This window comes from Phaenicophaeus curvirostris, chromosome 1 (genome assembly GCF_032191515.1).
Source record: "Phaenicophaeus curvirostris isolate KB17595 chromosome 1, BPBGC_Pcur_1.0, whole genome shotgun sequence".
In the NCBI taxonomy this organism is placed as follows: Eukaryota; Metazoa; Chordata; class Aves; order Cuculiformes; family Cuculidae; genus Phaenicophaeus; species Phaenicophaeus curvirostris.
Window position 1 is genome coordinate 72,048,956 of NC_091392.1, and position 10,302 is coordinate 72,059,257.

The 10,302-nt window shown below is 37.3% G+C and overlaps 1 protein-coding gene across 1 annotated transcript; it reads left to right on the plus strand.

The window, feature by feature from the left end:
- Window positions 1–1,694: 1,694 nt before the first annotated feature.
- LOC138716680 (sulfotransferase 6B1-like) lies at window positions 1,695–9,806 on the plus strand. The gene is made up of 6 exons (XM_069849848.1): window positions 1,695–1,911; window positions 2,697–2,881; window positions 3,834–3,960; window positions 6,416–6,510; window positions 7,569–7,755; window positions 9,539–9,806. The coding sequence occupies exons 1-6, from the start codon at window positions 1,767–1,769 to the stop codon at window positions 9,655–9,657; spliced, it is 858 nt and encodes a 285-aa protein (XP_069705949.1). The 5' UTR covers window positions 1,695–1,766; the 3' UTR covers window positions 9,658–9,806.
- The last annotated feature ends 496 nt before the right edge of the window (window positions 9,807–10,302 follow it).

Genomic DNA, 10,302 nt, shown 5'->3' on the forward strand with positions numbered 1-10,302 from the left:
CCTCAGCTCATGGATCCAGCCTGTTCAGATCCCCAGGATTCCCCAACTCCTACCTAAGTATCACTATCTACATGTGCCTTGTACCCTCATTCATTCACTTGATTACCTCCTGGAAAGACTACCCTCTCTCCTCTCACCCCTGGTGATAGAGAACATCTCTCCAGAACATGTTTTCCATTATTTCAGTCCCCATTTGGTCCTGTGTAACTGGAAATCAGATTTTATTGACGGCACAGGGCACATTTTGCAGGCAGTAGCTCTTTAAGGGCAACTTCTTAAACAACACAGGTGAGAAGATTTAGGCTTGTTGACTTCACTTCTCTTTAACTCGTAGACTGGCAATACTGTTAAGAAAAAAAAAGACAGAAAGGAGTGGGACAGGAATCAATCTTACAATACTGGATTTTCTGGAGAAATGAGCAAGTACAGAAGCTGGTAATTGTCCTTGTGAGTAATCTTGACCATGCAGGTGTTTCTTGGAAGGATGGTCTAATCATTAATTTCTTACATAAGAGGCACGTTTGGTACTCAGTTTCCTTGATTAAATCTGCAATAAAACAAGAACTGGGACCTTGATAAACTTGGGAAATTCTGGAAAAGGACTGCTTGATTTTTAAGAAAGATTTGTATGCAAATTCTCAAGTTGATTTGAAGGGGTTCAGCTGAATACATGGTAGGAAGTTTTCGATAGGAATAGTGAAGCTACTGGATGTTTGAGGAAAAGAACGCAAAGCTGAGTAAATTAATTTGTGTCCTATGAAAGGAAAATTGAAAACATTAAGCATTCCAAAATGTTTCATTTCAAAACTGAGCTGTTTATTTTACTGTGATGCATTCACATTGCTTAAGGTCACTTTAAACAAACTAGGCTTTCAGTTTGATAAAAAAATTAACGATGCTTTCCACAGATTCAATTTTTAAAAAAAAATACATTTCAAAGCAGGTAATTGATAAATGCCTTTCTTGCAAGCAACTTTTATTTAAATTAATCCACATATTCTGTGGAAATGTTTTAAAATCTTCAACCACTACCTGTCATGAAACATGCAGAATTTAAGCCAATGTTGAATAACTATTTTAAATTTGCGATTCTTGTTGTCTGTACTGCTCTTATGAAGACATATGACAATGGAAAGAATTATTGTGCCTGTAAGTGCCTCTGGTTTTAAGATGCCACAGGCTGAAATTCTACTTTTTTTTAAAAAATAGTTCCTTAACATCACAAAATTCAAGTATTTGGCATCAATTTGCACTTCTGAAAATTCAAGCTGTTGTATAGTTTGTAATATGGAACCAACCAAATTTCATTCACATAATATAACACATAAGTTTTGTATTCATAAAACTATTTTAAGGTGTATCTTTTTCATTGGGAGATAAAACAACTTCCAACAAATTATAACTGATAGAATAATCCTATTACAAATGTTTGCAGCAATGTATTTTAATTTTCCACAATTATTTGACTATGACCTCATTTCTTTATCTGGAGAGCTAATAAATGACAAAAGACATGCATTTTTCATGACTCTGCATTTCAGTTATTTATCAGGTTTCCTCTAATATTTCAGTTACCTTCACAATTTGCCTGGAAAAAAATCAATGTCTGATAGGACTGCGTGGCAGGTAGCAAAGTATATAAGCATGAGGTTTGTATTGCTTGGTCCCAGTCTGTCACTTCAAACCATCTGACTTAGAAGTGACTTATAAATCCCCTTGTCATTTCACTGTTATCTGATTTGCAGGAATCCAACGCTTAAGTAACCATGTCCAGCTCCAGTGAGGCAGAACTCATTCACGTGTTTAAGGGGATTCCCTTTACCGTCCGATCTTCTCCAGAACTTTTAAAATGCTTGGATGCTTTTGATGCTAGAGAAGATGATGTTCTTTTGGTTTCTTATCCCAAATCTGGTAAGTTTAACTTTCAAATGTTAATTGCAAGAAATCCCAATTGTTTATTTCATGTTCTCTGCTTAAACTAGTTGGGAAATGTCCATGTACAAGAAACAAGGAAGGATGCTTGAGTATGTGACTATATTATTCTGTTAGTATGCGTTAAAGTTACAAAAAGTTATGGGTAATTTATCTAAATTTTGACTCTTTATTTGAAAATAATCTCAGGTGTTTTTATCTTGGAAAGCAAATAAGTATTTATTTCTTGTAAGCAAAAATCTATACCTGAAGGATTTTCCGGAGGATTTCTATGTTCAATTATAAGCAAGTCAAGAGTTGTATTAAGTAATTTGTATGGCTCTTGGCTGTACATTTATTAATTTCTGATTCCCTTTGCCCCTGCCTCAGTCACATACAGGAGCACGCACCAAAGGGGAAGTTCAATCAGTGCTTTTCAAATACAGGCTTGAGTCTGTATAAAAAAAAACCCACTAGGTTGTTTTAAAATAAATGATACAAATAATACAACCACCTCTCAGCCGACAAGTAGTTTGTTTAATGAGATTGCTTTGACGCTGTTATTAACAGTTCTCACACAGTCACTTTGTACTTCAGCTATAGCCCTAATTTTTCCAGTATTTCTATATTTGGAGCCAAGGGGATTATTCAATAATGTAAAATTTCTTGAATCTGGGGGATTAGCAAGCTGTTTTCATATGCAAAACATATTCCACATATTTTCTCAGTAACAAATCTTCCCTTTTTTCTTTTTTTTTTTCCTCCTTAAAATTGCTTTTCTACAGGCACTCACTGGCTTGCAGGAATTATAACCAAGCTTTACAACACTCAAGTTACACTAACATCTCCCATCGAATTTGGAGATATTTCAAAACTGGAGGAACTGAATAAACTCTCATCAAAGAGAATCATTCCAACTCACTTAGACTACAACATGTTACCTCCAAATTTTAAGAAAAAAAAATGCAAGGTAAGGCAAAAAGATATAAAAGCAGCAGGATATGTTAAGCGTCTATTAGGAATCTATTTTTTCTTGTTATTCCATAATAATTTTTAAATTATTTACAGTTTCCATAAGTGGTTTCCTGTGAATTTTGGAGACACAGCTGACCACCAATCTAAGACAGTGTGAGCAGAGACTTGGGCTAGGGCTTGGGTTCTGCTTCTGCCCCACAGGTCCCCTGGGGTGATTTGTATACCAAGCACCATGCAAAATACAGTATCATCATCTTTTAATCAGAAATATATTGGGGGGGATTGTTCTCATTGCCCTGTTTCCTACTGGCTGGACCATTGGCTTAGAAATAGAAAATAGTTATCTTGGGTACTTATAGGCTGTTCTGGGGGGGCGAAAGCATTCTGCCGCTCATATTGAAGTTTTGTGAAGACCTGAAGAAATATTGGGCAGAGGAGAACTGAAACATGGGAGGTAGATTCAGATCACGGTTTTGGGTTCCTCCCAGCTCTGAGTGTCAGGTTTTAGATTAGAAATTCAGAATTTCAGGATTACTCAGATCCAGGCTTGTGGGGCAAGGCTAATGTAAATGAAAGGCCAACATTTATGTTTTGCAGCTGTCCTGTGAATGTTGATTAGAAAACGGTTTCACATGTTAGATACAAGAGATCATACACTGACTCATGACTTAAAATGAACATAATCTCTTTCACAAAATATGAACATCACCCAGCTGTAGCAAACACATCTCTGTTTGCGTGGAATTGTTTATTAACCACTACTGACTTCTGCTCAAGCAAGGACAAATACATTTCTGTTTTAACGGCATGGTCTCCAATGGAGGAACTCTAAAAGAATGGGTCTTGACACTGTAAACCACCCATGAAATTACTGCATATATGCACATAGCTCCTATAAAATAAAGGAAGGATATTATCATTAATAACCATCTCATCTTAATTTACAGATGATCTACATCAGCAGAAATCCAAAAGATATCGCGGTTTCCATGTATCATTACTACAGAGATAACCCAAACCTTCCCACTATAGACACCTGGACTGCATTCTTTGATTTGTTCTTAAAAGGAGATGGTAAATTTCATGTTTTCTCCTTGCTGTTTACATGCACTTATTATGCACAGAAATAATGAAGAACTGTGAACTCTGTGAAAACCCCATGTTGCATTCCTTGTTCATATAGCTTTAGTTGTTTGGATTTTTTCCAGTACAAGTTCTAGTGCCAAGCTAAACAAGAGCAAATAACAGGATCAGCCCTACAAGGAGATATTTTGATAAATGGTTGCATTATTTCAGCACAACTGCTCTTTGCAAGTTTTTGCTCTTCTTTGACATATCTGTTAAAAAACGCATTCTCACAGGCAAGTTACCGATTTAATTCCTTCCCACAAACACTCTGAAACCGCTGATAACTTGTTAATTGTGATGTGGATTTGCCTGCATTAATACACTTCCAACCTTGTCTTGCAAACCACAGTAACAGGCTCCTTCCCACCAAGAATTCATGTTTGAACTTTGATAGAGGACATACAGGTATATAGCTCCTTCCAAGCAGATTTAAGGGGCAGCTGGGATCACCACAGCCAGCTCCTGTCCTCGGCAGGCAGGCCAGTGGTGCGGGTCCTCTGTTTGAAGGTGGACAGCCAGCTCTACATTCCTCACTGACATGCCAAAGTGCAGACAATGGGGCACCTAAGGAGACTATCCCCAGGCTGCACTAACAGCTATGCTTTCAGGGGTAGTGCCTTCTCCAGACTTGAAGACAGCCTCGAGTGGCCCTTCAGTGGGATTCTAGATGCTTTCATAAAGCAGTCCTGCACACAGTCTGCCTGCTGTGTTGTTTTAGTAGTGGGGTCCAAAGAACAAGGACAAGAGTGAGATTTTTATGAGTGCCAGTGGTGGCCTGGAAGCTGACAACAGGACTATATTCCAGCTGTCCACTCCCATTTTTAGTGTTTTATTACTCCTTGGAGGACGTATGTTTCTGCAATACAACCACAGTGATAACAGCAACAACGGCAGATCAGCTTGAAAATCTCAAAAGAGAAGTGCCGTTGCAGTCATCATGGGCTTACATCAGAGCTCTGGAAGTCAATTTGTCAACTGGCTTGAGTGGCCTTTGGCTCAGATTGTGTTCCTAGTTCATAGCAGCCCTAAGGCATGTTCTTCAGTGATCTGCAGGATCTAGGCTTATTTAGAATCAACTCTGAACATATAATAGCGTAAAAATTAAAAGAAGATTACACTGAATTTTGAAAGCAACTCCTATCTAGCTGTAAACTAGTAGCCACCTATTTTCTCTGTGTTTAGACATGGCATAAAAAGATTACTATGTTGGTTACAACAGAAATTTATATAAGAGGTGATGTGGACAGAGAAGGTGTCATTTTTTGCTAGTAACAGGAACATATAAATGTTGTGCTGCTTGATTTAAATCTTTGCAGAGGATCTTGCAGAATAGTCTTGCACAGTTAATCTCTGTTCAGAACAAGGGTGAGGATGTGCAGAGACAATTGTGATGCAGTCCCTGGAGTCTTTGAGGCTGCACACTGTACTTCTGAAGCCAACGAGCCTATTCTATGCTGTTTGCCACAGCTCCAGTGTGTTTGACCAGGGCAGCAGGGTTTAATTGAGCACCATGGAGTACATCAACCTTGTAGTTATGAGCAGGAGACAGATACAGAATGGGACATTCCGCAAAATACTTAATTACAACTCAGAGATTGCAATTAACATGATGCACATTACAATATTATACTTTCTGGGGGTGATTATAAAGCAAAGTCATAGTTCTGGAGAACACTGGTTGCGATTACTATGTCCAAGACCCTTCTCATTGCCCTACAGGAGTCTTTCAACTCATCTTTCAATATTGTCTATCTTGCCTTTTAACCAGGAGGATCAGAATCTTGTTTTTTCAAAAGAAAATCAGAATTTATTTCCCCTCACACGGTTCAGCAAAAGGAGCATTCAGATGAAAGAAGTACTAAGAGTCAACTATAAAATCATAACTAATCTATGTTGTTAGCTGAATGATGTATTTGCATAATAACATCTTTACATAATTCTTCTTTGACTTTTAAAAGTAATACAGATTCCCCTCTGCTGGGACAATATAGTGTGCTAACAACAGTGTGCTCCATTTAACTTCTTATTTGACTTCCTAATAAGCTGATCATTTCTAGCTGTGACCACAGACATGCAGACATTTGCCGAGATGCTCAGATCTTGTTAGGCCAGTACGTTTTCCTTCATTACCGGTCTTGACTTAGATTTGGAGCCTCTTTCCACTACAGAATCGTATCTCAGAACAGTATTTACATCTCTCATACAAAATCAAATTTCATATGAATGGTAACCTCATTGGACTGTCAGTTTGAGTCTCTTTGCGAAAAGAATTTAATCCATTTTAGAGGAATAGAGCTTACAAGCTAAGAAGAGATCAATCCCCCTAAATGCATGAGATACAGTTGAGTTCTTTTATGAATAAAGTTTACACCAATCTCTCTTACATGGGTTTTCTTTTCAGTTGTCTGTGGATCCTGGTTTGATCATTTCCTAAGTTGGGAAGAACACGAAAACGATAAAAACATCCTATTTTTGTTCTACGAAGACATGAAGAAGGTAAATATGCTCTCTTCTTTTATTTCAGAATGTGTTACTTGTAAATTAACATCATTAGAATATCAAAGAACAAGTTATAATGAAAAACAAGAAAGTAGGAAAACGTGAATATGTGTCTTTAGGCATATTTTGTATTTGCATAGAACTTTATATTAGTGAGTTAATTCTGACTGCGCAAGTTATGTAAGTACCAAATCCCATGAGAATTGCATTACATAGAAGAAGGAGTGGGACACATATTACATGAATTTCCCCAGGCTCCAGGAAGAATTTCAAGTTCCTTTTTCTTGGTGCTATGGAAAGATTAATCAAGGACAGCCATTGAAGGCCACACATTAAGCTCATTGCCTGACATTTCAGGTGAAATTTTCAAAACGTTATGTATGGCATCAGAACTACTCATGGTTAGTGGGACTTAAACTCCCAATAAACAAGAAAATTAGAGACTGGAGGGGTAGAAAAAAATTATGGTGATAGGAAATGAGTATGCAGAAACTGCTTTGCTATTCTTAAAAAAAACCCCTCACCATAACTTAGCTTTCAGAGAATGAAATTTTGGGTGAACAGAAACACTTTCTAGTGTTTCCATTAAAATCATTTTTTGAAAAAAACTTCCCCTATGAGGTATATAAACAAATCATTTTGAATTCTGGGTCATTTGTTGGATCTCTAGATACAGCCCCTCCAATGAAATAAGCTAGTTACACAGAAGCTGAGCTTTTAATATTTCTCTGTTGCCAGTGAAATAATTCTGAGATACAGGAGAACACTTTACCTGAACTGAGAGTAAAATTGGCAGTGAAACTCTGATATCAAATTCTTAGCATTTACTTCATCTCTGTGAGTATTCTCCTCTGTGAGAGGGGAATCCTCTCTGTGAGAGGGGAATCGGATTTACTGTACCTGTCATGTCATTGGACTGTGTACATGTTTGGCTTTGCTTGAAAGCAAATAAATGTATGATAGACAATATGAAATAAAAAGGAGTATTTTAATGCCAGCTAGACCTCTAATAATCAGTTCAGAAATACAAAAGCTTTATTTTTCTTGGACCTCAGGATCTCCCTAAGATTGTAAAGGAAATTACTTTGTTCCTGGGTTTAAACATCAATGACAATGATATCCAAGACATTTGCAAAAAGTCGTCATTCTCAGAGATGAAAAGTGACACAGAAAAGGAGAACAGTGATCCCAATCACACCGTTTGTGCCCTGACATCTAACAGGAAGCTGATTTTTCGAAAAGGTAAGTTCCCTGGGCTGGGTTTAACACAGCAAAAAGAGTGGGAATCCAGCCAGACGCTGCAGTCCAGGTCTTACATGGACTGTAGTGATGCTTTGGATCAGCCCTGAGAGAAGCAGTGACAGGATCCTTCCGTTTCAGGCCATTTTACAAATCACTTTTTAAGTTCTCTGGTTGCAAATGCAGACTTCTACTAAAGAAGCATGGAGGAGTCTGAACAATCTGACTAATTTTGCTCTGTGAGAGCTTTTGAACTAAAAGGAAAGGTTCATGAAGCATTATGCTTTATCTGTCCTTTCTTATCTAAAATTTGTCCACTTCACTCTTTTACAACATGTCTCTGAAATCACCTGCGAAGGTCACTTTGTTTACAAGAATCAGAAAGAGTGAGACACATTCCTTCCAAATGAGACTGCTCATAGCCTTTATCCTCCATATCACCTCTTATCTTATTGAAATGTTTCCTGAAAAGGAAATATGTTGACAATGAAAACAAGAAAAGAATGGAGAATCAATCACCAGGATGGCCTCATAGGTAGCCTTCAGACCCTGGCCAAACTGGAATCCATGGTAAAATCTTCCAACGGTGCTTAGCTCAGATGTGACTTCAAAATACCTACAGAATCTTTACTTGCTCCTGACATTTCAGAAGCTTCCTCAGATTTGGTTAATGAGAAAATCAAAACCATCATGCTTAGATGGATTTTGATTATTTTTACTTAGTTAATTTTCAAACAGTAATTGATAGTTTAAAACTAAGAGTTGTTTCAATTAAAAATCAGGGAAATGATTTCACAGAATGTACTTACCAATGAGCAGAAGGAAATGCCAAAATACAATCTCTTAGTAAACGCCAACCAAACAAAAACCTCAGATACACTTTTCTAAGTCAGGGAACTTATCAAAGGTATATTGAAAAATATGAAAAATCCCAACAGTTTTGTTTCACAGTAGTTCCTATGCAAATCCCAGGTTTATAACTAGTTTCAGACAGTTTACAGAAGATTTATATGTGTATTTTATTCTTCAGGCTCTCTTTCCTTGTCCCTGCTGTCTGCAATGCTATTTTAGTCAGCGGGGATGCAGGGTATTTAGATCATGCACGTGAGAGGGGAAACTGTAAGCATCGTCTTGTTAAAATTTGTCAGAAAATAATTTTGTATTTGCTCAAACTGGGTAACAATTGAAACACTTCACCAAATATGAGTGTGCATGGTCACCTAGAAGTAGTTAACTGTCCAAGTAAGTAGTGGGACATCTCATCCATAGAAAGGCCTAGAAATTAGGTGTGGGTTTTAGGATGGGATTCATCTATCGGGTCACTCTAGGCTTATGGTTTTAGAAGACTTCTTTAGTCATTGGAGACATATGGCTGCTTTTAAGGCACCATTCATTTCTTAAGGCTTAGAAGTTAACTAGGATGAGATTGGTTTCAGCCAGGAAGTAACCATTTCCTCTACTGACTGTGAAAAAGTCTAGGCAGAGACCTATAACAACATAAATCTAAGGTGTGGCAAGATGCCTTTTTGCCGAGATGACCAAGAGCTCTAATTCCATCTAGGAAATGAGTCTGAAGGCTAGAGGGTTTAACAGCCATTAGGGATGATGAAGCAGCTGCTTCCCTTAGAGTTTTGCTGGACTAATAAAACAATTACTCATGATCGTGACCTACCACAGAGACTAAGTTCCAACTACAATATTAATAAACCTGGGCTGCCTTTAAATAATTTTCTGTATTATATATATTGCTAGCCTCACTGTTCTTTTTCTGATCCTGCTCTCCTAGGTGCTGTTGGTGACTGGAAGAACCATTTCACTCCAAAACAGAATCGAAAGTTTGAGGAGATATTTAATGAGAAAATGAAGCTCAGCAAAATGGCAAAAAGTCTCACCTACGAATTTTGACTCCTTGTGAAGAACAATATCCAGTTATCAACAAACAGAAAGAGCAACTGGGGGGAAAATCTGAATGGGGGCTCCCGTTCAGTTTATAACCCTCCCAATAGAAAAGACTGTAAATATGAGATTTCGAGAACAGAAATATTCTGACACAATGTCAGAGCTGACTTCAGTGGGCAGATGTATATCATTTTACAGTCAGGTGTCAGTCTCACTTTTTTACCACACAATCTACTTTATCACTTATTTATTTTTTGCATTAGAGGGATAAAAATGGACTTCCTGGATCTGATTTAGGAATTTTACCTAAACTGGTAGGAATCTGAATATATACAAAGTCTAAAAGCACATCATAAGAAAATGACCAAAGATTTGGCCCCAGCCTCCCTCTCTCCCTGATCTACCATGATTTAGAAAGTGTCTATCTTATTAGACTTTGCTGTTGATACTGAAGTTGAAAACTATACATTCAAACATCTGAAGTGAAGTTAATTTTTTTTTTTTTTTTTTTTTTTTTTACAATATTTACTTCTTTGATGTAACATTTCTGGGTTAGTTACTGTGTAGTGTTTGTGTATTAAATACAACTGATGTACATCCATGTAAATTACTGCACTGTATGTTGGAGAACTATAAACATGTATTTTTTTT

Excerpts from the sequence above, each read along its gene's own strand:
- LOC138716680 (XM_069849848.1), top strand. The coding sequence starts at position 1,767 with ATGTCCAGCTCCAGTGAGGCAGAACTCATTCACGTGTTTAAGGGGATT. Across the intron at positions 6,511-7,568 it reads TCTACGAAGACATGAAGAAG|GATCTCCCTAAGATTGTAAA; the intron begins GTAAATATGCTC and ends CTTGGACCTCAG. Across the intron at positions 7,756-9,538 it reads GAAGCTGATTTTTCGAAAAG|GTGCTGTTGGTGACTGGAAG; the intron begins GTAAGTTCCCTG and ends CTGCTCTCCTAG.